Source organism: Symphalangus syndactylus, chromosome 10 (assembly GCF_028878055.3).
Source record: "Symphalangus syndactylus isolate Jambi chromosome 10, NHGRI_mSymSyn1-v2.1_pri, whole genome shotgun sequence".
In the NCBI taxonomy this organism is placed as follows: domain Eukaryota; kingdom Metazoa; phylum Chordata; class Mammalia; order Primates; family Hylobatidae; genus Symphalangus; species Symphalangus syndactylus.
Genome location: NC_072432.2, coordinates 54672713 through 54686598, shown reverse-complemented (window position 1 = coordinate 54686598; position 13886 = coordinate 54672713). Strand labels below are relative to the sequence as shown.

At 40.4% G+C, this 13886-nt stretch overlaps 1 protein-coding gene across 16 annotated transcripts in view; it reads right to left on the bottom strand.

Annotated features, from left to right (window-relative positions):
* The window catches only part of HELQ (helicase, POLQ like), a 64788-nt gene that overhangs the window by 13683 nt on the left and 37219 nt on the right, over positions 1–13886 (bottom strand). For 14 of the 16 annotated variants that reach the window (XR_010113840.1, XR_010113839.1, XM_063610313.1 and 11 more), the window contains 2 exons: positions 10601–10714; positions 9214–9348 (listed from right to left, as the gene is read on the bottom strand). Coding sequence is in view for 14 of the 16 variants with exons in the window: in XM_063610313.1 (XP_063466383.1) it covers positions 9214–9348; positions 10601–10714 (249 nt within the window). In the remaining 2 variants the exon portion in view is untranslated. Of the gene's footprint in view, positions 1–3359; positions 3450–9213; positions 9349–10600; positions 10715–13886 lie in introns of those variants that run through there. The other 2 variants (XM_063610309.1, XM_063610311.1) reach the window with 1 other exon arrangement.

Here is a 13886-nt window from a genome sequence, read left to right as displayed (position 1 = left end):
AATTAAGACATGAGGCCAAAATATGCATTGCTAGAGAATTGCCAACAATTTTACCACTGTCCATTGAACACCTGAATCCTTACACATCAGAAATCTAGACATTAAAACTATAATGAGATTGAAAAATGGCCACTTAAGAATAAACGATTATAGTCAATGAAGATGAGGCATTTAGTTAAAACCATTTTAGCTGATCACTGCCTTTTAGTATATCAAAAATAAAGGAGCTTTAATTCTCCCAAAGATTTGTTTTATTGAAGACTCAGCCACTTAAAAATTAACTTTTAATCTATAAAATCTAAGACAATTTTGCAAAAATTTAATTAGCTCCTGAAAAATGTTATCCTTTATATATATGCATTTTATTATTCCTCAAAATTTAGTATGCTTTTAAAAAGCTACCAGTATTTCAAATAAAAGTTTTATTCAAGTTCCTAAACTTAAAACTGTTGATTTCAAAAGCAACATAATGAGCAAAAAAAGTATTTCCAAACATGGCATATAAAAGATGTCAATGAATTTTTGCCGAATAATAAGCTATATAGGTCAATACCAATAATAAGTAAACTACACAAAACCCTTGTGTTAGTATTACTATAATACAGAGAATATAAACAACCTCAAATTCCTTGTTTTTTAAAAAAGCCCACCAATTTCTGGAAGAATAAATTCCGCTCCCCTGCCTTTTTTTTTTTTTTTTTTTTAATACGGAGTAGTGCTCTGTAGCCAGGCTGGAGTGCAGTGGCATGATCTCAGCTCACTGCAGCCTCCGCCTCCTGGGTTCAAGCGATTCTCCTGCCTCAGCCTTCTGAGTAGCTGGGACTACAGGCGCGCACCACCACACCCAGCTAATTTTTGTATTTTTAGTAGAGATGGGGTTTCACCATGTTGGCCAAGATGGTCTCCACTGCTTGACCTCATGATCTGCCTGCATCGGCCTCCCAAAGTGCTGGGATTACAGGTGTGAGCCACCATGCCCAGCCTCTTTTTTTTTTTTTTAATTAAAAAAAATTTAAAAAGCTTTTTTGTAGAGATTGGATCTCCCTATGTTGTCCAGGCTGTTCTCAAACTCTTGGGCTCAAACGATCCTCCTGCCTTGGCCTCCCAAAGTGCTGGGATTATAATGTGAGCCACTACACTCAGCCAAAACCAGTTTCTTGAGCTCCCACCCAAGTGTTTGCAGAGATCCAGATGGGGTTGAGAAAAAAACCCACATGAACAAGATAAGAGGGAAATAGAGGGTCTAAAATGAAATAAAATCACCTCCAGAGAGAAAAAGCCTACCCAAATATAAAAATACTGAAAAAAGAAGGTTGGTTGATTAAAGCATTGTTTATAGGAAGATATTTAAAATGCATGTGGGACTCTAGGAGGCAGTCTTGGAAAGGCAATGCTTTTAGGGGAGAGAATGGGTGAAAAGGGAGGTGTCTTTTGGAAGCTCAGCAATGAGGGGAAGAGGAAAAAAGGACAAAATTTACCATCTTGTAGGGCAAAAGGGAATTAAAAAAACAAACAAACAAACAAACAAAAAAACAAAGGACACAAACCCCCCTTGCATTCCTCTCCCACCCCAAGTCATCCATTAAAGAAAAATACTTTGCTACTCTGACAGAAGAGAACACTCTTGAACCGGGATCTCATAAACCATTCCAAATGACTGTGTTGTCCAAGATATGCAGAGGCACAAGCAGTTTTCATCTATACAAAACTACTAGATAAAAAGAAAACAAGGCCAGGCGTGGTAGCTCAAGCCTGTAATCCCAGCACTTTGAGAGGCCGAGGTGGGCAGATCATGGGGTCAGGAGATCGAGACCATCCTGGCTAACACAGTGAAACCCTGTCTCTACTAAAAATACAAAAAAAAAAAATTAGCCGGGTGAGGTGGTGGGCGCCTGTAGTCCCAGCTACTCAGGAGGCTGAGGCAGGAGAATGGTGTGAACCGGGGAGGTGGAGCTTGCAGTGAGCTGAGATTGCACCACTGCACTCCAGCCTGGGCAAGAGGGCAAGACTCTGTCTCAAAAAAAAAAAGAGAAAAGAAAACAAATAAGAACCCAAACTCTTCAGCTCATAAAAATTTCCCTCCCTGAAAGCAAACCATGAAGCAGAAAAACTGTAACACAACACTCCAAACAAAATTAAATATTCTCAAATAAAAATCTGGAGATATGAGGAGGAGTAGAAATGCTCTCTAAATAAGAAGTTAAAAAACTAAGAACCTGGACAAAAGCTGGAAGAAATGATAGAAAAGTTGACTGAGCTCAGGAATGAAATAAAAGAAAAAGGCAAAATCATATGAGAAATAAAAACTAATAACTATAACTAAATAACTGGGTATTCATAGAAAAACAGATTTAAATAAAAAACCTAATTAGGGCCACTGAACAAACTTAAAAAGCAGGAAAACAACAAAGAGAATAAAAATGAGATAGGCCAGGCATGGTGGCTCACACCTATAATCCCAGCACATTGGGAGGTTGAGGCAGGAGGATTGCTTGAGGCCAGAAGTTAGAGACCAGCCTGGGCAATGTAGTGAGACCAAGCCTCTACAACAACAACAACAACAACAACAAATTAGCCAGGAATGGTGGCCCATACCTATAATCCCAGCTACTCAGGAGGCTAAAGTGGGATAGCTTGAGCCTGGAAGTTCAAGGCTGCAGCGAGGGTGCCACTGCACTCTAGCCTGGGTGACAGAGACCTAGTTCCTCCCCACTCCCCCTAAAAAAATATCTGTGAGGGAAGGAGAGGAATTAAAATGGAATACCAGTAGAATTTGTGTTTCAAATGTATAACAGCCACACTGAAGCATTTTTTTTAAACCCCAAACCAAGTAACATTTTAACACATTATTTTAATTATATACTCTCCGATTGAAGACAAAAAGTGCTGTAAATAAATACTGAATTTGTTTGTTTTTTTTTTGGAGTGGTATAATTTAACAATTCTGTAGTTACTTTCAGTGCATTCTAAGATTAAGGAAAACAGATAAATATATTAATAAACACAGGGATGAGGTTTCTCATTATTGGAGAAAGGAAGTACAAATATGAAAAAGAGGAAGACTATATAGCAAGTCCTGATGGGATTCGTGTGGCAAATTAAAGATGATTGGAAATTCTTTGACACCTTCATTGAGAGATGGGATCTAATTCTCCTGTTGAATCTGTGCTAGCCTTTGTGATTCACTTATAACTAATAGAATGCAGAAGAAATGATGCCACATGACAGGGTACAGCTTAAAAAAGGCCTTGGGGTCTTGAAATGAGATCATTCCAAGGTCATGTGAATCCTCCCTCTCAGACTCTAGCATCCACACTGTAAGAAAGCCAAGCTAGGATAAGCAAAGTGGCTCACACTTGTAATCCCAGCACTTTGGGAGGTCAAGGTGGGCAGATTGCTTGAGCCCAGGAGTTCGAGACCAAACTGGACAACATGGAGAAACCCCATCTCTAAAAAAAAAAAAAAAAATTACATAAATTAGCTGGGTGTGGTGGTGCATGCCTGTGGTCCCAACTACTTGGGAGGCTGAAGTGGGAGGATCACCTGAGCTTGGGAAGCTAAGGTTGCAGTGAGGCATGATTGTGCTGCTGCATTCCAGTTGGAGTGAGAGAGAGACCTTGTCTCAAAAAAAAAAAAAAGTCAAGCAACATAGAGATTATAAATAGACAAATAAGAAAATGCAATGTTTTCAAAGATATTATACCAGACTGAATAAAAAGAGACAGACAATACAAAACATCAAGCGCCTTTGAACTTTTTTTTTTTTTTTAATTTAGAGATAGGGTCTCCTCCAGGTATGGTGGCTTACTCCTGCGACCCCAGCATTTTGGGAGGCTGAGGCGGGTGAATCGCTTGAGTTCAGGAGTTGGAGACCAGCCTGGGCAGCATGATGGAAAAGAAATTTAAAAAGGTAATTTAGTTGGGCATAGTGGTGCCCGCCTGTGGTCCCAGTTACTTGGGAGGCTGAAGTGGGAGGATTGCTTGATCCTGGGAGGTTAAGGCTGCAGCAAGCCAAGATCATGCTACTGCACTCCAGCCTGGGTGACAGAGTGAGACCCTGTCTCAAAATAAATAAATAAATAAAATTCATTAATTAATTAATTAAATTAAAAATAAAATAGAGATAAGGTCTCGCTTTGTTGCCCAGGTTGGAGTGCAGTAGTATGATCATAGCTGATTGCAGCCTTCATCTCCCAGGCTCAAATGATCCTCCCATTGCAGCCTCATGAGTAGCTGGGACCACAGGCACACATCATCATGCCTGGCTAATTAAAAAAAAAATTTCTTTTGTAGGAACAGGGTCTTGCTATGTTGCCCAGGCTGATCTCAAACTCCTGGCCTCAAGTGATTCTCCCACTCTGGTCTCCCAAAGTGCTGGGATTACAGGTGTGAGCCACTACACCTGACCCTGAACTCTTGAACTTCAATATCCTTGAACTACATATAGGAAGCACATTGAGAATGCTACCTAGCAGCAAACATGGGCTTATTGCTTATAGAAAAGGGAGAATGACTCAAATGAGAGAACCCAAAGCCAAGAAAAATCATTCCCAGAGAGAAGAACTGGGACATAATTAAAGAACTGGCCACATATGGCTGGCTGGATTTCAGAACTGCTGCTATGCACTACCCATTTTCCTTCTTTATGAACGAGAGTGTACTATGGTTATCCTATTTCTGGTTTCACTGTTTTATGTAGTGTCTCTTTAGTTCACTGGTCTTCAGATTAAGAAGAACTATAACTTGTGAAACTGTACTGAAGGTGTATCACTCACAACTGGACTTGATTTAGAATACTGGATCTGAGTCTGATGCTGTGATATTATGATAGACATATATTGGTTTTCATCCACAGTTCCTCGCTCATAACTCCCATAGCCCTTGTTACAATGTTGGGGCACTTTAGACCTCAGAAAACAGAATTTCCCTCTCTGACCTTCTTCTGCCCTCCTTTCGCCTGCCTAAGGCAGAACTCTAATCTGATTATTGGGTCTTAAAACCCTCATTCCAGGCTGGGTGCAGTGGCTCATGCTGTAATCCGAACACTTTGGGAAGCCAAGATGGAAGGATTGCTTGAGGCCAGGAGTTCAAGACCAGCCTGGGCAACATAGCAAAGCCTTGTCTCTATTAAAAATTAAAAACATTAGCCAGGCGTGGCACCTGTCTGTATTCCTAGCTACTCATGAGGCTGAGATGGGAGAATTGCTTAAGCCTGGGAGGGGAAGGCTGCAGTGATCTATGATTGTGCCATTGCACTCCAGCCTGGGCAACAGAGCAAGACCCTGTCTCCAAAAACAAGTAAAAAGACCCACATCCCAGAGTGTCCTGCCCCACACTCTGAAGAAAGGAATGCTGCACAGAGAGGCCAGAAGAATCTGAACAGACAGGTCTTGCTGGGTTTCCCCACTCAGTCTGTTAGTATTATTAATAAATCATACCCTTTCTGTCCAGTCACATTTCTACATGATTGTCAATCATGCCAACCCAATAAAGTTTCCATAAGAGGTCTAAGAGTACAGGGTTCACAGAGCTTCCAGACAGCTGAACATATGGAGGGTGCTGTGCCCAGAGAGGGCATGGAAGCTCTGTGCCACTTCCCCCATACCTTGCCCTATGAATCTCTTCATCTATATCTTTGTGATATCCTGTATTATATGCATGTTTTCCTGAGTTTCATGAGCTGACTGAACCCAGAGAAGAGGTTGAGGGAACCCCAACTTGAATTGGTAAGAAGTTTTAGAAGCCCAGACTCCAGCTAGATAGCGTCAGGACACCCAGCTGGTGTCTGCTACAGAAATGATTGCTTGTTTTTTGGGGAGAAATCCCTCACATTTGGTCACAGAAATCTCCTGTCTGTGTTGAGTTTGTTAAGTGTTGAGTGGGGGAACAACAACAACAAAAAAGACTTTGAGTTTTTCCTAATAGAAACTATAATGGAAAAGCCTTTTGGGGTTTAATATATTTTGCATGTGGGAGGAACAAACAATTTGTGACCAGAGGGCAGATTTTAAAGATGACTGCAAATTATTTGACACTCTTCTCATGAAGAGGTGGTCTGATCCCCTTTCCTTTCAATCTAGGTCTTAATGGTTTTCTAGTAACCAACAGTATGCAGTGGAAACGACACTGTATAACTTCCGAGGTTGGCTCAGAAGACTTCTTGCATTTTCTGCCTGGATATCTTAGAATGCTCATTTTCTGGACATTCCCTCTCAAAACCTAGTTTCTATGCCATAAAGACTGAAGCCACACGGAAAGGCCATATGTAGTTGCTCCAGTTGAAAGCTGAAAAGCCCCAGTTGCCTCCAATTATCAGCTGTTGGTCATGTGAGTGAGTCACCCGCGTCACCAGCTTGGTTGGGCCTTATGACTATAGCTCCAGTCAACTTCTGACTACAGTTGCATGAGACCCAAGTGAGAAGCACCCAGCTGAACCCCTCCAGAATTCCTAATCTACAAAAACATGAGCAAAATAAGATGGCTGTTTTAAGCCACTAAATTTTGGAGTTAGACTCTGTTATGTAGTGTATGTACCCGGAAAAATCAGAATTAGGGTTATCAGTATGAGCTCATGGCCTTCAGTAATTTACATATAAGTATAGAAAAACACATAGACACACATCAGCTAGGGTGTTCCTAGCTAGTGCCCTGGTTCCATGGGCCCTAGAGCTGGGTTCTGAGCAAGTTCAACAGTACATTGTAGGCAGCTTCCTGGCAGTTTTGTCAGCACTCCGTGGGCAGTTTCTGCTAATTAGCCTTGGCTGTAGCACCACAACAAACTTCCCAGCATCCAGTCGCAATGAAGTCTGGATCCCATCCACAGGGGTGCTGTGGGGTGGGGGTGGACCGTCTCTCAAATGTATTCCTTCCTGAATTCTTTAAAGTTCTGTTGACCCCTTAGAGGCCTGTTCAAATTACTGTGTGGTTTCTGCCTCCTAATGATTAGATGCTAACAGACACAGCCAGAAAGTAAGAAAATACTTCAAGAATGATGACGACAGGTCAAAAAGCCACACAAACCAGTTTTCAGGGGCTTCCACTGGCCAAATCTGAGGCCATTTGAGCACCAAAATAAGTAATGTTATTAATGGGTTATAACCCATTGAATATATTTGAACCTGAGCACATACTGATAAATGAATAAATAAAGGAAAAGCTTTTCCTCACAGTAAAACATCAGTAAATAAATCCAGAAGGAATAATGAAGTTAGAAAATCACCTCTTGATAAACATCATGGAAATAATGGAGTTAGGCAAACATCACTAGTAAATGCTAAAACAAGTGTGTGAAAGTTTAATGAACTTTTTTTTTTTAGGTGCCATAGCAAAGGAAATGACTATAACTTCATCCCTACCAACCCGAAGAACTCCTAATTTAATGGGACAAGGTCAATCTTAGCGGTTTCATCTATAAATTGGGGGTAACACTGACTTTGTCCACCTCATAGGTTTGTTGTAAAGAACAATTAAGGTAATGTAAGCAATGTGAGCACCATTAAAAAACGATGGAAAGCTAATTCTGATTTATATATGAAAATAGTAAAACAATGAAGCTTCAAAGAAGCCAAGCAATTTCAGACTTAGAACTATAGTTGAGATCAAGAGGGAAATAATCTCAAATTGCTGTGGAATGGCTTTACCCACAGGGAGCAGAAGGCAATGACAAACTGGGTTGCATCTAGCAAAGAGTAACTAGGATAGTGAACGGCCTAAAACTTGATTATTTAATACAGACAAAAGCAACAGAAAAGAGAAACCCTTGGGGGCAATAAGAGCTGTTTTTGAATATGTGAAAAACAGCATACAAACAAACAAAGAGTCCAGTTCCAGAGGTGGTACTCTGATGCAATGGTAGAAATTTTTCTAAGAAGGCAAAATTTAGCCTCAGTATATCAGAATAATTTTTGTAACACTAAGAACGTACAAAAATAGAACAACCTAATTTTTGATGATGCAAGCTCCTTGTCAGTGATGGCGCTCAAAGGTGGAGAGACCAGATGTTGGGATGCTGAGGAAAGGATTCCTGTGAAGAGAACTTTGGGAGGCAGAGCTCAGTGACTTCCAGGGTTCTTTGTACTTCAATGAACCCTTGAAATTGCCTTTTTTTTTTTTTTTTCTTTTTAGACAGACTCTCACTCTGTCACCCAGGTTGGAGTGCAGTGGCGTAATCTCGGCTCACTACAACCTCCACCTCCTGGGTTCAAGTGATTCTCATGCCTCAGCTTCCTGAGTAGCTGGGATTACAGGTGTGGGCCTACAGGTGTGGGCCACCATGCCGGGCTAATTTTTATATTTTTAGTAGAGACAGGGTTTTACCATGTTGGCCAGGCTGGTCTCAAATTCCTGGCTTCAAGTGATCCACCTGCCTTGGCCTTCCAAAGTGCTGGGATTACAGGAGTGAGCCACCAAACCCAGCCATTTTTTTTTTTTTTTTTTTTTTTTTTTTTGGGACAGAGTCTTGCTCTGTTGGCCAGGCTGGAGTGCAGTGGTATGATCTCGGCTGACTGCCATCTCCGTCTCCTGGGCTCAAGCAATTCTCCTGCCTCAGCCTCCTGAGTAGCTGGGATTACAGGCGTGTGCCACCAAGCCTGGCTAATTTTTGTATTTTTAGTAGAGATGGGGTTTCACCATGTTGGCCAGGCTGGTCTCGAACTCCTGACCTCAGGTAATCCACCTGCCTCAGCCTCCCAAAGTGCTGGGATTACAGGCATGAGGCACCATGCCTGGCATTTTTTTTTTTTTTTTGGGGGACAGGGTCTCACTCTGTCATCCTAGCTCACTGCAGCCTTGAACTCCTGGGCTCAAGCGATCCTCCTGCCTCAGTCTCCTGAGTAGCTAGAACTACAGCACAAACCACCACACCCAGTTAGTTTTTCAATTTTTTTGCAGAAACAGAGTCTCATTATGTTGCCCAGGCTGGTCTCAAACTCCTGATTTCAAGCCATCCTCCCATCTTGACCTCCCAAATCGCTGGGATTACAGGCATGAGCCACCACTGAAATTTTCTTTATTTTTTAGCAGGTCCTTTTTCTGTTTAGCAAAGCTTGTGTCACAACAGATGCACTATTTTTACTCACAAATATGAGTATGTACTTTTGTATCTATACAAATAAACAGTTATGCAATGCGAAATGTTTTTGTTCTGATGTCTGCAATACAAGGAAATAACATTACACAAGATTATTAAGGTTAAAAAATGGTTTGTTTGCTTACCTTTGCTGATGAAACAATTTGCTTGGCTTGGCGTCTTGATAAATGATCAATTGTCCTTACGAGCACTTCAGGATTTGCATTAGCTAAGTGCATTAGACTTTTGTAACCTGCACTGTATAACTGTTTTGCTCGACCCTGAAAAGTGTCACAAAAATCAGTAGGATAATAGTTTGGGATTAGAAAAAAGAAAATTAAGCACTTCACTGAAAAGAACGAAAACTGCATGTAAGAGAATGGGATAAACTAAGATAATAAAGTAAATATGAAGAGATAAGACATGAGAATTCGGAAGAATTTTAAAAAATGCATTTGGGTGGTTCCAAACTGACTACAAGGTAACTATAGTTCTACTCAGCTTGAGTCAACTGACGTGTGCTGCAATCAAGAATAAAACCCATTAAAGCACTTAGGTTGGTGGCATCATCTCATATCCTCAAGTAAAATGTTCCAGTCCAGTATCTTTCTTTCTTCTTTTTCTTTTGTTTCTTTTTTTTTTTTGAGACAGGGTCTTGCTTTATTGCCCAGGCTGGAGTGCAATGGTGCGATCTTGGCTCATGGCGACCTCCACCTCCCAAGTTCACAAAATTTTCTTGCCTCAGCCTCCCAAGTAGCTGGGATTACAGGCGCAAGACACCACACCTGGCTAATTTTTGTATTTTTAATAAAGATGGGGTTTCACCATGTGGGCCAGGTTGGTTTTGAACTCCTGACCTCAAGTGATCCACCCACCTTGGCCTCCCAAAGTGATGGGATTACAGCATGAGCCACCTCATCCGGCCAAGTCCAATATCTTTCAGTGCTCTTACCATCTACTCAGGGGACCACTGGTGTCACTCTCTCTCTCTCTCTCTGTGTGTGTGTGTGTGTGTGTGTCCTAAATAGAACTCCTCTGACTCAAGAACGGAATAACAGAGAATAAACTGAAGTTGAGGGTTGGCTGAAAATAGAAAGCTGGAAAACCAGTTGCGAACCCTTTCTTCTTACTCTCTTAGAAAAAATACAAATGACCCTTGCTGCCACTGAATCACCATTACCTTAAACAAGCACTGATTCCAAACTGACAGAAGGTAATTCTTCAAAGGAGTGGAGGAAGGAAGAAGTATTAAGGACAATTAGTAGCACAACATACTTGGAGACAGTCACCCCCACCCTTCCTGTTATGTTTTTTTTTTCACAACTGAGATTTTTCATCAGGTATGCCATCTAGTAACAGTGGATTTCTGGAAGGCCATAGCAGCTATTTGTTTTAAATAAAAAATTCCCATGACAAATGAGCAATAAGGCTCTTGCTATCACTTCTCCTATATTAAGACTTCACAAAATAATAAAACCTGGCTTCTGTATTAATTCGACATAATTTCAATTGGGAAACCAGCAAGCTACTGACCTCTAAAACTCCAGTAACTTCCATGAGAGGGATTAATTCTGCCTTTACACAGTAAGTCAGCTTCTTGGTAAGTTCTACCAAAAGGGCTCTGTAAACCCAAAACTCCTCAAGCTCCTGTAGAACACAAAGAAACATATAAAATTTAAATTTTGTAAGTTATTTCAAAGTTTGCTTTGTGTGATAGGGGGCTCAGAGAGAATGTTCCTTATATAAGTTCTGGAACTTGAGTTAAGCCAGAGATGAAAGATGATTCTAAGCAAAACAGATGTGAAGAAACATGGTAAGGACCCTGAGGAATCTGAGGAACTGGTTTTAGGATGAGGAAAAGATTGAAAATTGAAAAATAAGTCAATAAAAAGAGTTCTGGTCATTTTAATCAAAATACCTGGAAGCAAATGCATAGTTTTTCTTTCCCAAGCCACTAAAAACAATTCCTACATCTGGGAATTTATCCTGAAGATGAATATTAAATATGGAAATATTCAAATGCAACATGATGTTCAATGCAACAATACAATAATAAAAATACTGGAAGCCATGAGTCAATAACTGTTAAAGCTGGATGGGTAAATGGGAATTCAATATAATATTTTGTCATAGATATTTGCAATATTCTATTACAGTAGTTTTATTTTAAAGGTCCTTTTCTAGCCTTTGGATATCACTGTGAGAGTACATGATGAATGGAACAGCATTAGCTAGCCATCTTGTGACCACTAAGAAATCAATCAACGTAATGAAGATGGCGGAGTAAAAAGAAGAAAATCTTGAACAGAACTATTGAATCAATTAACCCTGAAGCTGCCTTAGTTCTGGCATGCCTGTTATATAAAATAATTATTTTTTCTTATTGTTTAAACCTTGATGGGTTTTTCTGTAACTTGTAGTTAAAAGCATCTTAACTAAGACAATTAATGTGCCATTTCGTACCATTTATAACTTTTTAAAATAAAAAATACCTTAAAACAAGCTTGTCCAACCTGTGGCCCACAGGCCACATGCGGCCCAGGATGGCTTTGAATGTCACCCAAAACAAATTTGTAAACTTTCTTACAACATCAGATGAGTAGGTTGCAAAAATTTTCTCCCATTGTGTAGGTTGCCTGTTCACTCTGATGATAGTTTCTTTTGCTGTGCAGAAGCTCTTTAGTTTAATGAGATCCCATTTGTCGATTTTGGCTTTTGTTGCCATTGCTTTTGGTGTTTTAGACATGAAGTCCTTGCCCACGCCTATGTCCTGAATGGTATTGCCTAGGTTTTCTTGTAGGATTTTAATGGTTTTAGGTCTAACATATAAGTCTTTAATCCATCTTGAATTAATTTTTGTATAAGGTGTAAGGAAGGGATCCAGTTGCAGCTTTCTACATATGGCTAGCCAGTTTTCCCAACACCATTTATTAAATAGGGAATCCTTTCCCCATTTCTTGTTTTTGTCAGGTTTGTCAAAGATCAGATAGTTGTAGCTATGCGGCATCATTTCTGAGGGCTCTGTTCTGTTCCATTGATCTATGTCTCTGTTGTGGTACCAGTACCATGCTGTTTTGGTTACTGTAGCCTTGTAGTATAGTTTAAAGTCAGGTAGCGTGATGCCTCCAGCTTTGTTCTTTTGGCTTAGGATTGACTTGGCGATGCGGGCTCTTTTTTGGTTCCATATGAACTTTAAAGTAGTTTTTTCCAATTCTGTGAAGAAAGTCATTGGTAGCTTGATGGGGATGGCATTGAATCTATAAATTACCTTGGGCAGTATGGCCATTTTCACGATATTGATTCTTCCAATCCATGAGCATGGAATGTTCTTCCATTTGTTTGTATCCTCTTTTATTTCATTGAGCAGTGGTTTGTAGTTCTCCTTGAAGAGGTCCTTCACATCCCTTGTAAGTTGGATTCCTAGGTATTTTATTCTCTTTGAAGCAATTGTGAATGGGAGTTCACTCATGATTTGGCTCTCTGTTTGTCTGTTATTGGTGTACAAGAATGCTTGTGATTTTTGTACATTAATTTTGTATCCTGAGACTTTGCTGAAGTTGCTGATCAGCTTAAGGAGATTTTGGGCTGAGACAATGGGGTTTTCTAGATATACAATCATGTCATCTGCAAACAGGGACAATATCCAGAATCTACAATGAACTCAAACAAATTTACAAGAAAAAAACAAACAACCCCATCAAAAAGTGGGCAGAGGACATGAACAGACACTTCTCAAAAGAAGACATTTATGCAGCCAAAAAACACATGAAGAAATGCTCCTCATCACTGGCCATCAGAGAAATGCAAATCAAAACCACAGTGAGATACCATCTCACACCAGTTAGAATGGCCATCATTAAAAAATCAGGAAACAACAGGTGCTGGAGAGGATGTGGAGAAATAGGAACACTTTTACACTGTTGGTGGGACTGTAAACTAGTTCAACCATTGTGGAAGTCAGTGTGGCGATTCCTCAGGGATCTAGAACTAGAAATACCATTTGACCCAGCCATCCCATTACTGGGTATATACCCAAAGGACTATAAATCATGCTGCTATAAAGACACATGCACACGTATGTTTATTGCGGCACTATTCACAATAGCAAAGAGTTGGAACCAACCCAAATGTCCAACAACGATAGACTGGATTAAGAAAATGTGGCACATATACACCATGGAATACTATGCAGCCATAAAAAATGATGAGTTCGTGTCCTTTGTAGGGACATGGATGAAACTGGAAAACATCATTCTCAGTAAACTATCGCAAGGACAAAAAACCAAACACCGCATGTTCTCACTCATAGGTGGGAATTGAACAATGAGAACTCATGGACACAGGAAGGGGAACATCACACTCCGGGGACTGTTGTGGGGTGGGGGGAGGGGGGAGGGACAGCATTAGGAGATACACCTAATGCTAAATGACGAGTTAATGGGTGCAGGAAATCAACATGGCACATGGATACATATGTAACAAAACTGCACATTGTGCACATGTACCCTAAAACCCTAAAGTATAATAAAAAAAAAAGAAAAAAAAAAAAAAAAAAAAAAAAAAAAAAACTTTCTTACAACATCATGAGATTTTTTTTTTTTTTTTTTAGCTCATAAGCTATTGTTAGTGTATCTTATGTGTGGCTCAAGACGATTCTTCTTCCAGTGTGGCCCAGGGAAGCCAAAAGATTGAACACCCCTGCCTTGAAATATTGAAAGTAGAACAGGTGTGGTGGCTCATGCCTGTAATCCCAGCACTCTGGGAGGCCAAGGTGGGAGGACCACTTGAGTCCAGGAGTTTGAGGCCAGCCTGGGCAACA